The sequence below is a fragment of the Athalia rosae genome, chromosome 5 (assembly GCF_917208135.1).
Source record: "Athalia rosae chromosome 5, iyAthRosa1.1, whole genome shotgun sequence".
Lineage (NCBI taxonomy): Eukaryota > Metazoa > Arthropoda > Insecta > Hymenoptera > Athaliidae > Athalia > Athalia rosae.
The window spans coordinates 6210503-6233732 of NC_064030.1; the positions used below are offsets into that span (position 1 = coordinate 6210503).

At 41.2% G+C, this 23230-nt stretch overlaps 3 protein-coding genes across 7 annotated transcripts in view; 2 read left to right on the plus strand and 1 right to left on the minus strand.

Annotated features, from left to right (window-relative positions):
• Positions 1-17598, plus strand: part of LOC105685920 (transcription factor SOX-5) — a 123540-nt gene extending 105942 nt beyond the window's left edge. For all 4 annotated transcript variants that reach the window (XM_048655108.1, XM_048655109.1, XM_012400403.3 and 1 more), the window contains 7 exons: positions 5218-5493; positions 5946-6318; positions 8295-8525; positions 9765-9815; positions 9980-10132; positions 10238-17327; positions 17527-17598. In XM_048655108.1, the coding sequence (XP_048511065.1) occupies positions 5218-5493; positions 5946-6318; positions 8295-8525; positions 9765-9815; positions 9980-10132; positions 10238-10710 (1557 nt within the window). In that variant the 3' untranslated portion in view covers positions 10711-17327; positions 17527-17598. The remainder of the gene's footprint in view (positions 1-5217; positions 5494-5945; positions 6319-8294; positions 8526-9764; positions 9816-9979; positions 10133-10237; positions 17328-17526) is intronic.
• On the minus strand, positions 17393-19843 carry LOC105685884 (DNA-directed RNA polymerase III subunit RPC3). Its single transcript, XM_012400338.3, has 8 exons — positions 19388-19843; positions 19189-19307; positions 18972-19102; positions 18672-18915; positions 18368-18576; positions 18057-18210; positions 17624-17984; positions 17393-17548 (listed from the first exon to the last, which is right to left on the minus strand). Exons 1-8 carry the CDS (start codon positions 19532-19534, stop codon positions 17414-17416), a joined length of 1500 nt encoding a protein of 499 aa, XP_012255761.2. The 5' UTR covers positions 19535-19843; the 3' UTR covers positions 17393-17413.
• Positions 18456-23230, plus strand: part of LOC105685883 (N-alpha-acetyltransferase 15, NatA auxiliary subunit) — a 36495-nt gene continuing 31720 nt past the window's right edge. For both annotated transcript variants that reach the window (XM_012400334.3, XM_020852313.2), the window contains exons 1-11: positions 18456-18606; positions 18730-18922; positions 18998-19112; positions 20109-20397; positions 20713-21060; positions 21157-21291; positions 21439-21583; positions 21702-21959; positions 22049-22359; positions 22468-22749; positions 22918-23131. In XM_012400334.3, the coding sequence (XP_012255757.2) occupies positions 20341-20397; positions 20713-21060; positions 21157-21291; positions 21439-21583; positions 21702-21959; positions 22049-22359; positions 22468-22749; positions 22918-23131 (1750 nt within the window). In that variant the 5' untranslated portion in view covers positions 18456-18606; positions 18730-18922; positions 18998-19112; positions 20109-20340. The remainder of the gene's footprint in view (positions 18607-18729; positions 18923-18997; positions 19113-20108; positions 20398-20712; positions 21061-21156; positions 21292-21438; positions 21584-21701; positions 21960-22048; positions 22360-22467; positions 22750-22917; positions 23132-23230) is intronic.

The following is a 23230-nucleotide window of genomic DNA, read 5'->3' on the forward strand; positions in this document are numbered from 1 at the left end:
TATACGCGTGGGATGAAATCGTTCATCGTCAGAAAAGCGTTCTATATGCGCTGTACCGAGCAGCGGGTACTCGGTGGTAAATATTCAGGGTGTACGGCGGTGTGGAGAGAGCGGGAGAGAGCGGGAGAGAGAGAGAGAGAGAGAGAAATGCGCAAGTGCACATACGATGCGAACCACGGTTGAATGTAAATGTGTAGTAGAGATTTGTAAAAGAGGGAAGGAAGGAAGGAAGGGCGAGGGGGGAGGGAGGGAGGGAGGGGTGGGTTGTACCGAGGTACGAAGAGGGCCACGTGCAACGGGCGCATTATTCTCGTTTCAAGTGGTTCTTCGGACGTAGATATCTGGTGCGGTTGGCGGAGCACCCGGCGCGTACGTTGCGCCTTGGATTCGAGCTTTTACGCTCGCAGCAAGTCCGCGGTTGCCTCTGCGGTGCGCGCGAGCGATCTGCCCGCCTGCCAAAGCACGCCGGTGACTTTATGCCCTTATACACCATATACGCGTACCGCGCGCGTACCGTACAACATTAATTAAAGGTCGGTGGATCCCGAGGGCGAGGGGCGGGCATTGTGACCCCGCCGTGGGTGGCTCCCCCCCGCTCACCCGGGTCCTCGTCCTCGCGGAGGCATAACGCGCTTATTGTACTGAGACGCACCGACATCCACCCCGTGGTAGACCCCCCCTACCGCCCCACCGCCGCCCCTCGACACCCCGATGCGGAGACGCGTGGACGCTCGAGTAGGTGCCCACCTACCCACCTACCCACCTAACCACCTACCCACCTACCCCACTACCTTCCACCCCGTCGAGCGGGTTTTCGTTCGCCTGCCTCGCCTCGCCTCGCCTCGCCTTGTTAAGAATTAATCACTTTCTAGCAGCTACCGTACGGTCGGCTTACGGAGGGTGGGAAAAAACGCCGCGGAGCGTACGGGGTTATTTTAATTGTCAGCGAATTATTAAGGAGCCGAGTGGTGTCTGGAGGGAGGGATACCGCTCGACGACCAGAAGAGGGCGGAGAACAGAAGGTCCCGAAGAATGGAGGGAAACGGAGGGAGGCAACCCCCCCCCCCCCACAGGATATCGTCCTGTGCGTGCGACCGAATTCTGAAAGTGGCTGCTTTTCAATACTTTGATCGTCTTACTGCGGACGAGGCTGCGTGGATTCGGGGGATGCGGATCGCTAACGAAATGTGCATCACCAAATAGGGAATCGGATGTTCTCCACTCGTACCGGGTTAGAAAAACGACTCGGCTCCGCTCAAATAAAGTCCCGAGAAGACGCGAGAGGATGAGGTGATATTTGTTTTAATTTTTCCGTAAACACCCACGCGGTGAAAACCCGGTAAAAATATCTGTTCGACCCGAAGAGCGAACGTGCGGGGTTTCCCCCCCCCCTCCCTTCGGATGCCAAAAGTGACAACAGGCCTCGTTTCTCGCCACCTAGTCGTCCCGGGTATTCGTCGCTCGGTTGTCGAGTGCCGGCACGTCGACGATACCGCCGAGAAGAAGAGGACGGAGGACGGAGGGCAGGGAAAGAGCGAGAGGGAATCGCGGAGGGACGAGTTTCTGTTTTCGAAGCAACGATTGAGGCGTCGAAGTACCGTCGACGGCGTCGCGACGAGGGATGCCGATCCCCCACCTTCTTCTTATCTCCTCTCCTTCATTTTTTACTTTATTTTTCCTCCTCCTCCTCCTCCTCCCCCTCCTCCTCCTCGTCCGCCGTCGCGCGAACCTCCCCGGTCCCCCCGGAGGGCGAGGTGGCGCGGACAAAGGGAAGGAAATAGAGGTGATGCCGCGGGCGCGGACTAGTCCTGACGTCTCGACGTCTCTTGACGTCCCGCGGGACACCCGCGGAGCGAGACTCTCTTCGCCGGAGATAAGAAGCCGGGGACAATAATCCCCTTGACAGTCGGTCTCCGCGGTCGTAGCTTATTTTTTTTCCGATCCGCAAGCTCCGGGGCTAAGCAGAAGCCGACGTACGCGGCGCGGTATCCGGACGACCGCGGCGCACAACGTTAGCCCGGACTGAGCCCTTGAGAAGAGGGTGCAACGTCGCGACGACGCGACGTCTTCGTCCACGGTGTCCTGCCGTATCGTAGCGAACTCTCTCTCGCGCCGCACCGCATCACTTTCGCGCTATTAATATCTCGGAATATCGCTGAGCGAGGAGCTTCGACGTTGTATCACCTACTCGTGTATAGATATACAGCTTTCGAGCTGTACGCGTACCACTAAAAATCATTGGTATTGTTTTATTTTAGAGGAGCCAAACGAGCTGAACGGGTCGCGAGGGTCACGCTCGTACGGTGTCTCGTGTGGCGATGGGGGGATTCGTTTTTTTCGAGAATTTTAAATGTAGTGCCTCACTTTGTTTTGTCACGAATAGAATGACGCGTAAACATTTTTATGGGGATGTCGTCGACGTGTACTATGAGTCCGCACGCCGCTGCGTTATAATGATCTAGTATACGGAACGCGTCACGAGAATAGTATAGCTGAGGCGAACGCTTTGTAAATGCACCGGGAGAAGAAACTCGCGTAGCCCTTGACACGCGCTCTACGTATAGCGGTGGGATAAGAGAAATACCACGTCCGAAGTTTATCCTGTCGAGGAACATGGGAGGAGGCTCGTTGAACGAAAATTTCGAGAAAACAACCGTACGTCGTAAGGTACACCACCTACACCGTACACCTAGATAACGAAGTATAGTCGCGGGTGAAAAAAACAACGAAGGAAGGAAAATTCGCCGGAGATTCGCCTCACCCTTTTGCATCGATGCGCGACGAAGCCACCGAATAACGTGAAAGAGAAAGGAGGGAAAGAAAGGAAAAAAAAAGTGCCGCGAACCGGAGAGAAATCGGGAGGATGGGGCCGAAGAAGCTGGGGAAGGATATGATACGGGGCGAGGAATGTTCGGGGAGTCGATCAAAGTCCCAATTTTATCAAACTTTCTTCTACCAGAAATTCGAACGCCGAATGGGAACGGGATAGCCCCTGATGTGTTCAATTGCTTTCAGACGGAAGTAATACTGACGTTCGATTCCACGAGGAACAAGGATCGCTCTGCGGTGGGCGATATTCGCGACGACGCGTCTTATCACGACGGTCCTTCCTCACGTATACGTTGATTTCCTTCGATTAAAACTGCAGTTCGCGTTGACGACGACGACATCGACCGCTCACGAACGAACAAAAGTCAAGGGAGAAATTTTTACACAGCAAAACTTTTCAGTCAATTTCGAAATCGATGAATATACAACTTGCACAACCGCCGCAGGCTACGTACGTACATATATATATTTAACTCGGCGACCTGCTGCACGTGAATTACCAAAATACGTAAGAGGAGCGCGCACTGTAGTACCCAACAGATACGGATGCAACGAAATTCAACTTGTTGGCAAACTCGGCAAAGCTTTTCCTTCGTGCCAAAATTAGAATATAATAGTTACAAAATTTATCCCGAATATCCGCGCCGCTCTTACAATTTATTTTCTACACGCGACGAACATTTCGACTTTTAGATTCCGTCAGATCGATCGAAATTCGATTAACTCCGCTCGGTAGATCTTTCGAATCTTCGCAACGTTTCGAAGACCGCGCGGCCTTATCCTCGCTCGAGTCTCCGTTTCCGAGTATCGAACTGACAAGACGCGCCGCTCTGGGATATCTTCAACCTCGCGATAACAACGACGTCAATTACGCGTATCTCCTCCCGAGAAAAGAATCGATGCCGATAATAACGATAACGACGATGATAATCGTTACTGTAATAATAATAATAATAACAATAACAATGATAAAAACTCGCCGCGAACAGATGACAATTGCAGCGTGCTGCTGCAGTCGCCGCGTCGGAAAAGCACCTAAGACGGAGACTCGTTTACCGAGACAAAGTCTTCTTTGTGGAGATCGGGCTTGGCTCGAGAAACCCTGACGAACGGACAGATAGACAGACCCATCGGACGGACGGACGTGGCAGCGTTCCTTAATGCCTCTGAGAATGAAGAAAAAAAAAGAAAAAAAAAGAAAAAAGGAGAGAAAGAAAAGCAGAGAAATGAGAAAAATAAGAAAACGCAAAGCTCGTTATATACATACAATATCCGGTGGCAGAGCAAAATTATACCATATTTATTAATATTACTGCTTTGCGGAAACCCGTTAATGCAATTTGTTTATCTATGAGAGCGAAAGCGAACCTTTTCCCTCCGCTACCCCCTCATATCAAAAGAACTAGATATAAACGACTGACGGACGATAAGCAGATAATAAACATCTCATAAAGATATATCCAAAAATATAACGCATTTCTATCTTATAATGTATACCGAAAGTCCGTGCTGCAGATATTATATGTATATACGCTTATATATGTACGCTTATACGCGCGGTAAAGTCACGTCACGTTTCCTTCTTCTTCCGGGTACTTTGACCATTACACAGTCCTAATTCTTCACGTCACCGCCGATCCGTCGGATTCACACGCGGTAATTTCTGTTCTTCAGATCTCGTTTATTTTATCGAAGATCACGGTGTAACGCGCGCATCCCTCCGCGATTCCGATTACATTACAATCCGACCGTGTATACGTGCGCATTATATCAGATCGTAATGAAAACTTTCCGCCGGGCAAAAGGACGCGTGAAACGTGTATAATATTTGGAAGTTGTCGAGGCGTTGTAATTTATGTAGCGTAAAGTTCTGGGCGAAACGTAAGAATGATACATTTTGTAGCATCGGGCAACGATTATGGGGAGGGCATACCTATGGTTCGGTAATTGCTTGGCTAAATTTAGACGTCGCAGTTGGCGTCAATGCGCGGACGCATATTCGTTGCAATCTCATATCGCTATACGTATAACGCTCACTTACCAAACTGCACTGGGTTCCGACGGTGTGCGTGAACGTGAATGTGAATGAAACCCTCTGGCAGTGAGCCTATTTAAATTTAGCCACTGTGGGCGGTATAGCTGTCATGGATACGTATCATCGGCATAACTGCAGAAGCCCCTCGCAAATGAATAATGAAGTATGCCCTGTATGCGATAGCGGTGCGACTGCAGTTTCACCTATAATACCGATCGCACGTTCCGACTACCGGAACCTCTGGCACATCTCGACGTTGCGCCGATCAGGGCTCACTATCCGGCTCGAACCGCGAACCTCCGTCGCGCCCTCCGCCCTCGTCTAATTTATCTCCGTCATTTTTCTCGTTTCAGTCTTTTCCTACGCACATCAGTGCCGAGACTCAGCAGCAAATTGAGATGCAGCGGTTACAAACGGAGCATCTGAAACGTCAACAGGAACACATAATGCAGCACAACATCCAGGAATTACAGGCCCAGATGAGCAAGGGCCAGGTGACGATGCAGGGACCCCAATCACTGATGTTCCTACCGTTCCTCGAACAACTGCGGGGACTCCCCGTTCCCTCGATGCCTCCGCCGACGTCGACGGCCACCACGGGCAACAAGCATATCAACTCCATCGCCAATGTAGGTCTAAGAGCAACGATACGGTATACTCTTGTACAGCGAATCATATAGCTGCCGCCCGATTTCGAGCAAAGCCTCGCGCTTTCGGGAGTCGCACGTCGTACGTACGTGCGATGTGCGACGGTGTAGTATCGGCGGCGGTATACGTAGGTATAATGCTCGTGCAGAAGTAGAAACATCGGGCGACACACCCGCGAGATAATATTGAAACAGGAAGGCTCTCCCTCTCCAACGAGGTCAGCTGCCCAACGGCAGAAGTTGCTCGCCACGGTATTTTTGTACCAATGAAACTCCAGATGTCACGCATTGGTCCATTGCAATATCCACGATACATGAGACGCGGCGCGTATCGTACCCGTAGACCGATATTCCGTACGATTTGAAATGCGAATCGTTATCGAATTGATTTTAATTACCGTACTGACGAGGCGAATTCTCTATAACATCCGCAGATGATCAGCGGACACCGGGACGGTCCTAGTTGGGCGACGGCGCATCTGGCGCAGATGACAACGCAGATGGAAAAGGAGTCGTCGCCGACGCCTACGCCAGCTCCACCCCCGCAACCGACACCGGCACCTCACCAGGACCCCGACACCCCCTTGAATCTGACCAAGCCGAAATCTTCGTCGGGACAAACGGCTTCCTCGTCGCCGGGTAGCGATTCCCACTCCACGGGTGCCGGGAGCAGCGGTCACCAGGAACAACCCCTGGCCGCAACCGCCCCGAAATTGTTTCACCCCGGTCTCCAGATGACGCGCGGTTTCCTACCCAGTTTACATTACGCCGGACTCCCGCCTCACCTCAGCACGTTATCGGCGCCAAGTGAGTTTGACGATCTGTTTTTCATACGTATAATACGTATGTATCGTCGTTTAAATTTTTGTCCCGTAATTGTTTTTCAATCTCGTGTCATTACATTTCACACACATGGTCAGAGTTTTGATGTCACTCTTCGCTATTGCATTCTTCGTCCGGTCAATATTACATACATGGGGCATTCCACGTCGGACGGGCCATTTTTTTCAAAATATTCATTGAACTTGATATGCTGAGAGCATTTAAGTTGACGCCAAAAGTGAAAAAATTTCACATTTCAGAGCGATGAATTGGCGATAACTCGATCAATTTCACAGATAGACTAATTTAACTTGTGAATTCGGATTGCTGAGATCAAAATACATAAGAATAGCATATACAATAGAATATTTTTTTTTGGCCCAAAATCGACAAAAATCCAAGGAATTTTTCACTTTTTAGAGCAGAAAAATGAAGATATCTCGATGGGAAAAATTCGTAGCTCAATTTAGCTTTCAGATTCGTGTTCCTGGGGTCAAATCCCTTAAGAAAAGTGTCATACGATCAATTTTAAAAAATAAAAAATTTTGGCCAAAATTTGAAAAAATCGTAAGGGGTACCCCTTGGAAAATTTTCAATTTTTGGCTAAAAATTTTTATTTTTTAAAATTGATCGTATGACACTTTTCTTATGTATTTTGACCTCAGAAACACGAATCCGTTAGCCAAATTCAGCTACGAATTTTTCCTTTCGAGATATCACAATTTTTATGCTCCAAAATGCGTAAAATTGGCGATAACTCGATCAATTTTGGAGATAGATCAATTCAACTTGTAGATTCCGATTTCTGGGCCCAAAATACGTAAGAAAACATCAAAAAATAAATTTGTAATTTTTGACCCCAAAATCGAAAATTTTCCAAGGGGTGACGGAATTTTTACGTCGCCCAAAGCTGAAAATTTGATTCAAAATCTTCGTTTGATTACCACTTTTCAGTATTCAAATTTACATTGGTTCAATAACCTACTGCATCAGACTCACCTTCAAGTTTGCTTTACTTTTCAAATTTTCTAACTCCCAAGTTCAGAATTTTTTATCCGACTCCCGAATGATAATTCCTATTCAATCCAGACATCAACCTTATCCTCTCGAATTTCTCTTTGATAGTAATATTTCCGATCTTGTTACAATCTGTCATCCAAAATGAGTGCTTAAATATTTGAAAAATTGAATATTGACCCCTCGGACAATCAGCGAACGAATAAAATGTCATCGCGGTTCAGCGCGGTAGAATTCACTAGTTTCAGAAAGTCCGATCGACCCACAAGCAAAATGCAACGGGCACTAATCGTTACACGCTCATTTAGCTGCACGAATTTAGAAACACGACGCTCATCTCGCGCGTATTCCGAGTTTCGATCGGTCGTCAACTTTTCGGAACAGGAATTTCATTTCGTACACCACGCGAATTGTTGTTCTGCCGCACAGAGCTTTGATCAATCATATCGTACGGTATAGTTATCGCATGCCCACGGCGTGTTTTATATATATACAATTTTGACGTACGGTCTCAAGATCAAAGAGGTGGTTACTTACCACTTCGAATCACGTCTGAGAGAGCGAGAGAATGGAAAGAAGAAAAAAGAATCGAATATAATAAATTTTAAAAGTAAAGGGGTAAAAAAAATTCTTCGCAAAAACAAGAGTAGTCTAGGCTTTCGCGTTACGGCAGCCAAAGTCCAGATGTTTCGTTGTGAAATTGAACTGTCAAAAATAGTCACATCGCGGATTCTTTATATAAAACAATATAATAATATATGATTCTCTCTGCCCGTTTTCTTAAACGGAATTCACATACTGGTGTACCCACTACAATAACTCCGCAAAGGAGCGCTGTTATATCTCTGCGGTATTATGCGTATGCTACCGCAAAGAACAACCTGCTCGGTTCTATTGAAAAAGAATTTCTATACAACGGTGCGATTGTCACGTTGACGTTTCAGTGGGCAAGGTGATGAACAAAGAAGAATCCGGAGGAGGATCGGCCGCCGCAGCGGCTGCAGCTGCGGCAGCGGCGGCAGAAAAACACTTTGCCATGCACAGTCTATACGGAATGCCATCGAGTACGGGAGGCATGCCTCCTTCACCTCAATCCCAGAGGGGTACCAAACATTCGGGAAGTCGGGATCAGGATCCGTCTCAAGAGGAACAGGATTACCTGTCTTCGCCGCAAAGTGAGTTCTCCTACTCTTCGTTGTACTTTAATTTATTATAGAATATATACTTTTTAGTCATATACATATATATATGTAGTTCTTTGCTCTTTGCTGATGATGATTTTTCTTTCTATTCTTTTCTTTTTCTTCGTTTAGTCTTTGTAAAAATCTTGTAGAGCCCAGAGAGAGAGAGAGAGAGAGAGAGAGAGAGAGAGAAGAATGAGAATAAAAAGACTAGAAAAAGCTTAAAAATGTCTGTACGACGATGGCGTTGAATACTGTTTTAGATTTTTCTCACGAAACCGACTTAGCAAACGTTTGTATACGCGGCGTGAACTAGCAACGGTTGGTTTGTGCGTCATTGTTCGCTTTTTAAGAAGACTTTGGTCGCCTCTATATGTTTTTTGCCTAGCCGATGCGAAGTCATCGCGCGACTTCGCGTTTATATGAGCTGGTACCGAGTATTATGCAAATCTTATGTCAATTTGTCAGTCTTCTCGCGAACAATGGTTGATCGTACATTTTATAAGTGGGTTCGTTGTCGACAGTCATTTAGCGGTTGAGTTCGCTAAGAAATTTTAACTTTGGCGGTTATAAAGGTCTACGACCTTTAACCACTTGATACAGTCGCGGTGATCCAAAAATAAGCCATTCGTTCTCTTCATTCTTGGCCTTTTGAAATACACCATAGGACACAGCGGTGTCAGGATCCGCTGCTGGATCTAATCAAACATCTATTCCTACAACGTTTCTACGTGTACACCATATTTTCGTAGCGAACCGTAACCGTGTAACCCGCACTCCGGTAGCCAATAATAGTTCGATCCATTATGCGAATTGACAAAAAAAAAAAAAAAAAAAAACGAACGACGTACGCTGTACAGTTTTCAAAAAAACAAGGGTAAAAATGAAAATTTATCAAGACCACACGTGTGTTGGAAAAGCCCGAAACACCGTCGTGTACGGCCCCGCGCGATGCTATGCGATCGTCTGTTTCGAATGAATCACTTTACAGCTGAGCAGCGACGAAACTTGTCCCTACCAGCGAAGACGTTCTTATGGTTTTTAGAAAAATTATAACGAGTAAAAGTTCCGGGGCATGAATTCCCCTAAAAGAATACATATATTCCCCTTTTTCTCTCGTCGGCTTGACACCTGAAATGTTGATTGTACACCCTCGGAATTCGCACGATTTAGTTTCTTCGCGCTCCAATATATATTCCTCAAACTCTGACGGATTGTTTAATTGTGTTTTAGTGTGGGGTCGAGAACAAGGCTATAAAGTTCCGGAAGATATCACCGAGAAAGGTAATTAGCGTGAATAATCATCCCATGCGGCGAGTGATAAGCAAAAAGGCAAAATAAATGTCGCCGCGGTCTTCTCTCGTCTCATGCGGATCGAAGCGCTCTTGAAAACAGCTATTCTTCCGATTATCGACGAGTTAAAAATAATCACGCTCGTTTATATTTAGCCAAAATGGTGAGGCAGCAGAAACGGGACGGTGAAAACAAGCCGCACATCAAAAGACCTATGAACGCCTTCATGGTATGGGCCAAGGACGAACGTAGGAAGATCCTGAAGGCGTGTCCGGATATGCACAATTCGAACATATCGAAAATACTCGGTAAGTGCGTCGCGACCGAATATCGTCGCGGTGTAAATCACACCCCACAGATCGGAGCGAGATCCGCATGATAATCCCGACGATTTGTTTGCCTCTTTCCGTCAGGCGCTAGATGGAAGGCGATGTCGAATTCCGAGAAACAGCCCTACTACGAGGAACAATCGCGACTATCGAAACTCCACATGGAAAAGCATCCGGACTACAGATATCGACCCCGTCCAAAAAGGACCTGCATAGTGGACGGTAAGAAGATGCGAATCTCCGAGTACAAATCCCTGATGCGCCAACGCAGACAAGAGATGAGGCAACTCTGGTGTCGGGACGGCGGACCGGACATGGGTTTCCTCTCGCCGGTCGGCTCGGAGATGACGTCGTCGCACCCCGGTCCATCGGCAAGACCTTCGGTATCGCCGCCCGCCTCTCTGTTGAACGGGGCAGCTGGTCCGAGTTCGGATCACGCCTCGTTCTACTATCCCCAAGACAGTCTGTCGCCAAGCGACATGATGAACTTTTCACCGGAGAATCCAGGATCGGTTGGCGGTTACGACGTAAGTCCACGGCATCACGACGAAGATTGAGCCGTAGCTCCGGGTCAGCCTTTGTGGCCGCCCGGAGCGCCTGCAGCGAGACTCGCCCACGAACTTTTCTGGTAACCTGGTGAATTGCCCGGGTTGATTAAATATTTTTTTTCTCAATCGGTGTACAAAACCAACCCAATGTTTTTCAGGGTGGTTTTTCACAGATCGCTATCGCATGCGATAAAACACCCGTAACTAAGAACGCGTCGCGACGACAATTATTATAGATTGTAACTCTTCGGCTGGCCATCGATGGAGTTTAATTTTACTTTATATTGTCGGACGGAGAATTGTTAGGAGATTCCTTACGACGATTCCCAGGGGAATTGTCGTTATGTATGATACGAAACAAAGAAAACGGAAGAAGAAGTACTTCGCTTAAAAAGCAAAGCCAAGTGAAATTAATTAATTGATCGAGGATCACGACGGCGTATAGGATATGCGTATGATGAACCGGACGTTGAACGTGCGCATGCAATGGTCATCATGCGTATGAAGAAGAAAAAGTAGAGGAAAAAAAAAAAAGTTTAAAATTAATAATAATAAAAAAAAAAAAGAACGAAGAATTAAAAACCTTCGGTTATATAAGTATATGTAAACATAGATTCCAATAATCAAAATGCAACCAATTAAAAGAAAGAATAGGGGGATTATCCGCAGGACGACGTACGCCTCGTGCGTTAATGTATATTACATTATACTATATTATCGCGACGCAAATGACGTAGATAACGTAAAAACACTCATCATCCTTATATAATACGATAATTAATCTCGATCTGCGCCTACCTACCTATACAAATGAATATATACACGTAATATATATATGTATATGTATAAATAATTAATGCACCATCGTTCATCGCATGTACCTGCTCGCGGGGATAACCGAATGACGAATAACGGCGACCGAGCAGTCGACTGGCGAGTCCGCAGATTTTTCTATCATCGTTGACGAGGCAATCTTCAATTCAGTCGAAATATTCACCAAACACTCTGAAAGAGAGTTCGTTCGATTATCGCTGTCAGTTTATTCTTTGCGACAAAGGATTTCGGGGTCGTTTGTGTTTCGCTGATTCAAAAGTGAGATGGACGAAGAAATCTTTTGCGATCAAATCTCGCAAGATCGGCGTTTCGGACTTTGTTTCAATCGCATCATCACCCATCGATATGAGGACAGGTATCGCAGCCGGTTGGATTTTTTTTTTTTTCTTTTCGCTCACAGAAATGTCTTGTTCCTAATTCTCCCCAGTGTCGATACCACCTTCGTAACACACCCTAAGAATCTGTTGTAACTATCGTCGGTTGTAATAAAACTGGTCCGTCTCATCCCCCGCTATGTGAATGATCGTCACTTTCAATCCCGTGCAGATTACGCCTCGGTGTATTTCACGCGTATAACTCATCGTCGGTATAAGCAACGCGCACGATTATCTAATTCATAACTATTATGTAAAAATAAATTAGAAATGAAAGAAACAATCATCATCCATTGTAATTATATCATAAAAAAAAAAAAAAACTACACGATTAAATACGTACTATTAAATCTCTCAGATACACTTACGTAATTGACCCGCAAAAAAATATCTGGATATATATGTATAAATACATATATCTATCTACATACTAGTAGGTATATGTGTATGTATGCATGTGCGTGTGTATAAACATGGGGCATAAGTAATATTGTCTCGCTCACCAAACGGAGGTACGAGATATTAGCTCATCCTTGAACATCAATTTATATTAATCCGTATTGAAAAATTATCGCTGATTTATTCGACGTGTATTGCACAATGCAGCACCTTACGCCTCCTCCAGAGAAGAAACAAAAATTTGAAAAACGTTCGTACATCCATGATACACATTTTACACATAACTACATTGTAAAGAACACCTAGTACTTATAGTATTTGCATCATTAATTTATTGACCTTAATATTTTTAGGCGATGTTCAGTAGCAAGATATATAGAGCGACGTCAATTTCACTAAATTGTCATTGTAAAATTATTATATATTACTGTTACAGTTATTTTAATTATTATTACTGATATTTTTATGATTATCATCATTATTATTATTATTATCATCATCATTTTGACAATTACTGTTATTTATTATTCGGTATAGCGACTAACAACAAATCAAATTCATTTATACATACTGCGATGTTGTATGGTTTTATTAATTATCTCTGCGAGCGACCCCTTACCGTTTGTTTCCTATTTTTTTTCTTTATTTTTTCTCGATAATTTTTTTTTTTATCGTACGCCTTATCTTCCTAATATCGTTCGATTGAATCGTAGTGAACAAACTACCGAAAACCGTATTGGTGGTTCCTGAACAGGTCCAGAGACATATTTACGAAAACTTTTGAAAGATTTTTATTTTTTTTTCAAATTCATGAGATGAGAATCGTTTAGCTTTATACAGTATAGACTTTTTACTTCTAACTTCCACATAATTGCCATTAGCTATCGTAATTATAATGTAATTAATATCATCTCTATACGTGCTGTTCGTTAGTTTTTCCTTCGCGGTTGTTGAAATATGAACGAAAGATGGAGAAAAACGTGGAAGCTAGGGGGAGGAAGGAAACATCGTAAATCTGTTACTGGAACAAGGAGGCGATTCTCGGGTTCGTTTTACCGGACTCGCGAATAGGGTGGGGGTGGGCCAAGCCATTCGCGATAACGGTGGAAACTTGATGTGATATCTAATACTAATGTGCCAAATAGCAGTTTCAATTAGGAACGACGAACGAATGAGGCAGGGCAGGTGGAATCGCTCATAATCAGCCTTTAGTTCGGTAAATATCTCTAATTTACTTACACATCTTTACCGTATGTGAAGCCCCAGCGATTTACAATGTGTTGTACCAGCGCTTGATCGCGTTGGCGAATCAAACTGATGTAATATTTGATTACTTTCAAATGAAATTTCTAGTAATTTTTCCGGTTTTTTCTTTTTCTTTTTTTTTTTTACTTTATTTTGTTTTATTTTTATTTTGATCCATCTTTTAATTAATATATATATAGATATTTTTTTCATTTCTTATTATTTATATATACATATATATTATATATATATATATATAATCAGTGCAATTATATACAAGGTACCTAATATAATTTTATAAAAAGAGCCAGTATCCTTGATATATCTGTGCCCCTATTGCTGGTTCGGCAGTATATACATATATATATTATACATTACAATTAAATAACAGTTCAGAATTTAAAAGAATTAAATAAATAATTAAATTAAATTTAAAGAAAACGCGCTCGCTGCTGCAGCGGCATTCGGTCACAGATAGGATAGCTTAATGTTGATAATATTTATTTTATGTATATAACGGATTCGAAAATACAATTGCATCGGCCGCAAACAGACGAAGACCGATGCTTACGTCAATATTATTAATGTACAGTGTAACTATATTAATTGTGATGTACCTATGTAGCTTATAACTATACGTGTAATTAATTTACATACCTAGTTCATGTCAACGTTTATTAAATCGCAACACCCATTATTATTACTATTATCATTACTTTTATTATTATTATTGCTATTATTACGATTATTATTATTATTATTATTAAAATTATTTTATTAATATTATTCTTATTACTTTTGATGTCATTATTGTTTTTGATAAGCGATTAATTAGTCTTTTAATAAATCTAGGGGTAGAAAGGTTGTATATGTGCCAGTCTAGACGACAACGCAAAAGTTGGATGGTCAGATGCCAGACTCGATACTCGAATACTCAATAAAATTTTAAATAAACTCTCCACTGCGACGAAAAAAGCATTATCCCCTGTATTGTCTGCATCGGGAGTTGACGCGATTAACGGATGACGTGATGATCGTTGTTTTACAAATCGTTCTGTAAAGTTTATATGTAAAATTATCATCTTATTTACCCAGCAATCAAATCAGAATTATTTTATTACAACAATGTTAATACTTCAGAACTACTTCACACGGTTATTGTAGATTTGATAATTTACTATGCACAAAAGATCATGTGATTTCCTCAATTTTTAATGGTTTATATGTATAAGAAATTTTTTTTCGAATGAACAGACTATATCCTACACATGAATACATACATGGTATATAACAGAAAAATTCTGACCGTCTTTGCCATTTTATTTCCTAATGTGCCATATTTTTAAATATCGTCCAGGGACTGAATTGATTCTATATTGATGATAGCTACAATATCCTCTGCTCCTTCACTCCTTTTTTCTCGCCTTTTTTGGTACAAATGTCATTAATTTTTTTTTCTTCAACAAATCTCATTCGTGATCAGTAACAAGAGCAACTGCATTGGTTTCATAAGTTTATATAACTCTGCGTTTCATTGAACCTGCGTTTAAAATCTAATTTTGAAAAAAATTAATCACCGGTAAAACTATCCGTGTGGTTGGAATTTCAAATTAGGTATAACGTTAAATTTTTGCTATACCGATAAAATAATTTCGTATGACATCGCAGAAAAAGGAAAGAATTTTTTTATGCTTCGGCAAACTCCTTTTTCCAGATTTTATGTTTGATTTTTCTGTGAAATTTTCTGTTCCTTTTAGTTCCTTGCTTTTTTTAAATTATTATTTAACCACTCCGATCTATACAGCATTTCACGTACTCCACATGCAGCTTCCGTATAGATATACCTACATACTTATATGCAAGAACACTGCGACTGTAAAATGTAAGAATAATAAATTGTAAATCAATTACACTACTAATGTTATTATACGTATACCTAACGTAAAATGAAACTATCACCCAATCTCAATATTCCAAGCATTCACGTCATTTACATGTACGTTGTTGTTAATGATATTAAAAATTATATATATATACTTATATATATATATATAAATATTGAATATGTATACATATACGTAATATATATGTATATATATGTTAAAATTAAAATTAAATTAAAATAAAATATATATTAAAAAAAAAGTAATATGCTTCACCTAAATTGAGAAATAGTTATAGGGTAATATCCTCGGTAATATCTGTATGAAAAAGAAAGAAAATTAGGCTCTTGCGCGTGGATGAGTAGCGTATGTGTACATAGAGACGCAGTCTGACTGGTTAAATGGTAAATGAAATACGAAAATTGATACTGAACATTTAATATAATAATAATATGAATAAGCTCGGATGCATTTGTGGAACTACGATGACCTATGTAAATAAATACAAACGTTACAGAACGTTCATCTAAACACTATGCGCCCCTATGAAATATTAGAATCAATCGCAAAGCAAAAAGAATCCCTACAAATCAATCTAATTGAAGAGATGAATCAAAGGCATAAAATCAAAAGAATATTACCATTATTATTGCTTTCAATAATTATATTATCATTATTAATGTTATTATTATTATTATTGTTATTGTTATTATTATTATTGTGACTATTATCAATATTATCATTAACATTAGTATCATCATCACATTATTTCATGCAGCGCTAAATCTTAAATTTTGATATTTATTACATACTCATTCAAATTTTCGATTACAAGTATTTAATTTATTTTTACCTAGGGGAGTATTAGCTATTCGTTGACGAAAGTGTTTAGGTGGACGATAATATGATAAATAATGTAACGGAACGATGGAAAGATCGCTATTCGCAGCCGGGTAGAGGATCGTGTTTATGTAGTATGTACTATGTATATATTTATCGTATTATTATGATGTACAATATGCAATTTGAAACTTGAAGAATATTCTCGTTGGGGTCGCAATTGAAACCTTTCGGTATCCAACAGCTGAAAAATATTTAAGGCGTTTAATTTAGTTTATGATATCGATTTGCCTATTTCGTACGTACTGCGGTGTTTTTTTAAACGAGCACCGATCTACTGTGGGTCAATGAAGTGATATTATTATTTATTAGTGTAACACAGATGTGTTAAAATATAATTATTTTACGTTGCGTGAGTTTACCCTGCAGTACCGCAGAATAAAGTTGGCGATTCTTACGTTCTTCTTTGATAAGAGTTAAGGGTGTCTGTTTCGTTACACGAGCTCTAAAATGAAAATGAATGTGTTGTTTAAAACAATCGGTCACAACTATAATTATCAGGATGCTAAAACTGTCTAGGGTATACCCCGAGTACTTTTAATCAATGTGCGATCTTTCCAGCAGTTATAGTGACATTAGAGAAAAAATATCAAATGAATAAAATGCTGCACTGTATCACGATAGAGATCAGTACTATAATTATAAACACAGATATATCATTATATTTATTATAATAGTTCAAGTTAGGTACTCTTTGTTGTTTGTATTTTACATGCGTAATCATTATTACATACATATAAATAAATACCCAATAAATAAACGATATTATAGCGCTCGCATGTATTATTGACAATAATCAACATCACCATCAACGCGATATTCCCGCATTGTTTTGACGGCGATTCGTGGAAAGGCTTGGGCCGAGGCTTGGGCGATACGCTTGGACGGGCCAGAGAGTCAGTATTGTTCGAGCAGCGATCGCGCTATCATCGGAGCAGCTATCGGTGCTGTACAATCCTAAGAAGAGGATAAGCAACCCGATTGGCAATTGGTGAGATTTTAATTTCGTAGGGAATATTTGGGAGGTAAATAAAGACGATATACCTGCACGCGACAGACGGTTATTATAAATATCATTTAATGGTACCGTAAATACATCGTTAATAAAAATAATGTTTCATCTATTTGCAGTTCGGCAGCACCGAGTTTTTTTATGATATCTTGTACCTTACTTAACTCTAATTTTTCAGAAGGAGTCATCATCTCAGCAATCTGCAATCAATTTTACGTTTTATTCTCTGAATAACAACCCATGATAAAAACAAAGATGTTGACTAGAATACTTACGTCGTTCAACTGCTCTTCGGTTGCCCCGTGCTCCTTTAAGTTACTGGTAAGTGTTTGTACTCTCAAATGTTTTTCTATCATCCTTTTGTTAACCGTATTTTCATGATCTCGCCTCTGTATCGTGTTGTATAGCGCATGATAGCAATGATTTATTTCCATACCCACAACTTGGTTTAGATCGATATGGAATAGAAAAAATATTTTTGCTGGAGCATTCGAGACTGTACTTTTCTTTAATTCCTGCACATGGATATAATTTTCTTGTAGCAGTGTATACGTCAGATGCTTTGCCTCTTTGGCAGGAATCATTGCGAGTTGCTGGATCTGTTCTTGTTCTACATATTTTTTGGTGCGGACCAATCTACAAAGCAGTGAGTATGTATAATGTTCATAGGTATGTATAATATGATATGCTACCCAATTAATCGATTACCTGAATATTCTCGCAGCCTTTGATCCAAACCGTTCCATGACTATATTTTCTAGCGTTGTCCATGTCAGTTGTGTGAAGGCTTCTTTCATATTTATGCTAAACTGTCCACCTCCACTATCCCCGACTCTTCTCAAAAACTGACATGTATCCTCCTCTGGAATTATATGTTTTTTTGTATGTTTGTTTTCATTGGTCTGGAATGATATATTCAAGGTCCTGAAGCTATCATTTTATAATCATGTTTCTTTTATCTTTTGCAAACATTTTCTGGTTAATTTATCAGAAAAATTAAATCGTGTAATTTTACTAACCAATAAGACAGAGATACTGATCCAGGTATTGTATTAGCAATGGATAATTTAGTTTGCGAACAGCATCTTTAATTTCTACATAAGGTATCGGATTAGACGTAGCTTCCCAAGGAGCTGTTCGCAAGTACATCAAGTTCAACATCTGCCTCATTAGTTCTCCTGCGTTGTCATCGAGACGCTTTGTTATTGCAGATGACATAATTTGATCCCTGAAGACACCAGATGATAACAAATAACCAGTGAGTTTTTAGATTCCAACGTATAAATTTAAGCTAACTCGTCACTATTTACATTTGCCAGTTACCTAAGATCTTGGGTAAATCTGTCGAAGTTGACTCTCCAATATATTTTACTATCCCCAGGATCAGCCTTGCCACCATTAACTAAACGACAAAGTGCCTGAACATTAAGGTCTGGTAGATTAAAATCTGCCTTTTCACTGATCATATCCCCAACATTTTCTGAGCTCAGACATCGTTGGAAAAATTGATTCTTAACCAGGGATTCAAATTTCTCCTTAAGAACCTCTACCGGTTTGTGGCGTTCAGCTGAAAAGTAAGCAAATGATAATTTTTGGATTCAGATTGTGCCTGAATTGACTCACCTGGAAGTTGCTGTAACTTTTGATAGGTTTTGATTATTACTTCGGAGGCAGTTTCAGAACCCTGTCTCAGTAATTCTTCGAGCATTGCTTCTGCCTCATCACCCAATAGAGATTTCATCAGAAACATGTACCTAAAATAATGTGAGTAATGACAAAATTTGATAAAAATAGATTGAGCGATACACTGGTCCTGACAACGTCAAGACGTTTAAATTACCTTGGATAACGTAAAATCATCAAAATTCTATCAGGGTAAATCGCATACTCTATTGACTTTTCATTTTGCTGATGTACAACAAATCCGTATTTTATAAGAACGCACATCGCTTCCTTGATCTACAATAGGGGTAAGATTAGCGAGGTCTGCTCTTCTCGGAGCGGCTGGAAATCCTTCATCTTGTAAGATTGAATAGTACCTTATTCAACGGCATCTTTGACGTCGACCTAATTGATCCTAATGTCCTCCGATCGTATTTTAACAAGTCGTCACCCACCACCTGTACGATGGGGCCAAAGTGCTCCAATAATAACACAGAGCATAGCTTAGTTAAGTGCAGTGACATTGTGATCGGCGAAACTTGACACTGCCTTAAAAATTAATCTAATATGTAAATACCGAATCGAACTTATTGCTACTCCCACGACCATTCTTTGAGGTTAATAACAACAGCCGAATATGTAGCAGTAAACGCCGACACGCATGTCACTCGAAAATGCAGCCGCTTCTCACTATTGCCAACTATAAAAAACGTTCTATTCTAGACTGTGCTGCCTCTTGTCTGACTACTTTTGAAGTTGTCGCATTCATGAATCATGATGCACCTGTGTTGATGCAACCATTTCGATGCGTTTTCGCCATGGTTTTCACTGGTTTTCCGTTAGTTATGTAATTACATCGGCTTCTGGTTTATTTTAAGGTTTTAAGTTATACTCATCCAGTTCTAAATTAGGTCGTGTGCAATAATCGTATTATCATCGTGTGGATGAGTAGTGTGCAAGTTGGCCAGAGACATTAGGAGATTAATTGACCGTACACCGAATAAATCATGACCGCAGCGAGTCGTCTGCGTTGTAAATACATTGTCGATTGAATTTGTGATAACTGCATTGCGGAGTGATTGCTTCTTTTTTTCATAGTGCATCCCCTATCTTATTACCAAGACGCCGAAACTTCGTGAAAAGTGCTCAAGTGGTGGAAAATAATTTTGCATCAAGCGCCTCCGTTGGTTCAGCGTTTCCGGCGGAACATCATTGTCGCGAATGATCACGTGATCGAAGATCGACTTCTTGGTTTGCGGCCACGAGGTTTTGCGGTGAAAATTAAGTTTACCGGGTGGAATAGGCCCTCTTTTTTTGTATTTATACAAAAATGCCCTCCAGCAATCCCTTACCACCAAAAGAAAATGCCTTATTCAAGCGAATTTTGGTGAGTAACACCCGACCAAAATACTCTTGCTTTGCACCCCACTCCCCAGCTACCATGCCTCTGATCTGCTCATGTCCTAATAACGAAGCAGTCTTTAAAAACATCAGAAAATAACTGGAACTACCCTTGATCACCTTTATGTAACGTAGTTTATTTCTTGATCACCCTTATCATCACCTTTCCGGCTTTTTTCAACCCTCATCGAATGTGTGCCCTATATCTAATACTTAGATTTCACGTTTTCCATTACCCTTGCGTATTTAACAGTAATATGTATTGATTTTAAAGTAAAAAGAATTATTTTGCATTTTCTAGAGATGCTACGAACACAAACAATACAAAAATGGTCTCAAATTTGCCAAGCAAATATTGTCAAACCCGAAGTACAGCGAACATGGGGAGACCCTGGCGATGAAGGGTCTGACATTGAATTGCCTAGGCCGCAAAGAGGAAGCTTATGATCACGTACGACGGGGTCTTAGAAATGATCTACGGTCTCATGTTTGTTGGCACGTTTATGGTCTCCTACAACGTTCCGACAAAAAATATGACGAAGCTATCAAGTGCTATCGCAATGCACTCAAATGGGACAAGGATAATATCCAAATTCTTCGAGATCTGTCGCTGTTGCAAATTCAAATGCGAGATCTGGATGGATACAAGGTTTGTTTCTTCTTCTATGATGTCATTTGATTAAAAATTCTTCTGTGCTGAGAATATTTGCTTTTTTATTTAGAATTGGTTTGTTTCATTCAACAGGACACGAGATACCAGTTGTTCATGATGCGCCCAACTCAACGGGCTTCATGGATTGGCTTTGCGATGTCGTATCATTTATTGAAAGATTATGAAATGGCGTTGAGGATTTTGGATACTTTCCGTAATTCCCAAATGGTGAGTTAACGAGTATGTGGATCAAGTGAAGGTTTAGAGTGACTACGGACTCTCATGAGTCCAGGTTTCAGAAGTGTTAATCAATAATCTGTGCAACCGTAATCATCAAATTCTAATGAGACGATATGTACCAACAAATTTTCACAGAGCTGCTACGATTATGAACATAGCGAGCTACTTTTATACCAAAACTTGGTAATTCAAGAATCAGGAGAGAGCGAGCAGGCCTTGAAACATCTCGATAAATATTGCGACCAAATCTGCGACAAAATCACAGTCAAAGAGACTTATGGTAAGTGGTTACTTTGTTTCATTCCATTCACACTTGGCGTCATCTATGAGATGTTTGAAAGTTGTCTTTATTCAAGTCTCACGAAAGGTATTAGATACATACGGTTCGTCACTTTCAGGAAAACTGAGACTAGAGCTAGGACAATATAGCCAAGCTGGACAGATTTTTGGTGAGTTAGTGAGTTTAAATCCTGAAAATACAACGTACTATGCCAGGCTAGCGGAAACGAAAGAAAATTCGTCACCAGAAAAGACTCTAGAAATGCTTCAGCTATGTCAACAGTTGTATCCTAGAGCATTGGCACCCCGGCGATTACAGTTAAATTATGCTACAGGAGAAACATTCAAAACATTAGTTGACCAGTACCTGAGAAGGGGTAAGATTCTGCAATATCACTGCTTTCTGGTTTACACATTGTGGAATAACTGGATCAGCCAGCATTCATTATTTATTAACTACTTCCAGGTCTCTACAAGGGTGTTCCACCATTGTTTGTCAATTTGCGATCGTTGTACAAAGATCAAGCAAAGGTAGACACAATACAATCGCTGCTCCTCGAATATGTCGATGCTCTCAAGGCACATGGTCATTTCAGTGACGATGACCGAGACCTTCCCCGGGGACCAGCTTCGGCTCTTCTTTGGACTTATTACTATCTTGCCCAGCATTATGACCACCTCGGTTTTACTGAAAAAGCTTTAAAAGAAATAGATGCTGCTATTGACCATACACCGACCCTCATAGAGCTTTTCGTTACCAAAGGACGAATTTATAAAGTGAGTCTTCTCTTCAGTTTAGTCGACCCTTGAAGTGATTGATTGTTTCTTCTCTTGAATGTGTAGTTATGCGACCGAATATCTAATCTACTGATTTCTTTAATCTAGCATGCTGGAAATGTGTTAGAAGCTTATAAGTGGCTGGATGAAGCACAGGGTCTGGATACTGCCGATCGTTATATCAATTCGAAATGTGCCAAATATATGCTTCGTGCGAATCTGATCAAAGAAGCGGAGGAGACATGTGGGAAATTTACTAGGGAAGGTGTTCCTGCGATGGAAAATCTTAATGAAATGCAGTGTATGTGGTTCCAAACTGAAGCGGCCAGAGCATACCAACGTCTTGGCAAATATGGAGAAGCGCTAAAAAAGTGTCATGAAGTTGACAGGGTAAGCATACTTTTGGGTCTTTATTCTTAACTCCTCAAAACCTGAGATGTTTGTCTTTGGTTATTGATCTTCTAGCACCCAGAAATTTTTACAAAACCTTTTGATTCAGTTTGATAAACCGATCATGTCTCCGGTTACACACATAGTGATTTTTCTCATCCTTTTCAGCATTTTTCGGAAATCATGGAGGACCAATTTGATTTCCATACATATTGCATGAGAAAAATGACGTTGCGTTCCTATGTTGGCTTATTAAGATTAGAAGATGTTCTACGGTCACACCCGTTCTACTTCAAAGCGGCCAAGTGTGCGATAGAAGTTTACCTGAGGTTAAACGACTATCCACTACCAGATCCTACGCAGACACAGGAGATCGACACTGGTGAGTTTTTATTCCATAATCGACTACTTCTCTCAATATTTCGCTCGTGTTGAACTAGTGGTAGCAAACTATGGCACTCAATGATCGATATCTGATCAA

Bases quoted from the DNA above. Each gene is read 5' to 3' on its own strand.
- LOC105685884 (XM_012400338.3), bottom strand. From the start codon at position 19,534: ATGTCACTGCACTTAACTAAGCTATGCTCTGTGTTATTATTGGAGCAC. The intron at 18,577-18,671 runs GTAACTGGCAAA...TGGTGTCTTCAG, and splicing joins AGATTTACCCAAGATCTTAG to GGATCAAATTATGTCATCTG. The intron at 17,549-17,623 runs GTAAGTATTCTA...AATTGATTGCAG, and splicing joins CCGAAGAGCAGTTGAACGAC to ATTGCTGAGATGATGACTCC.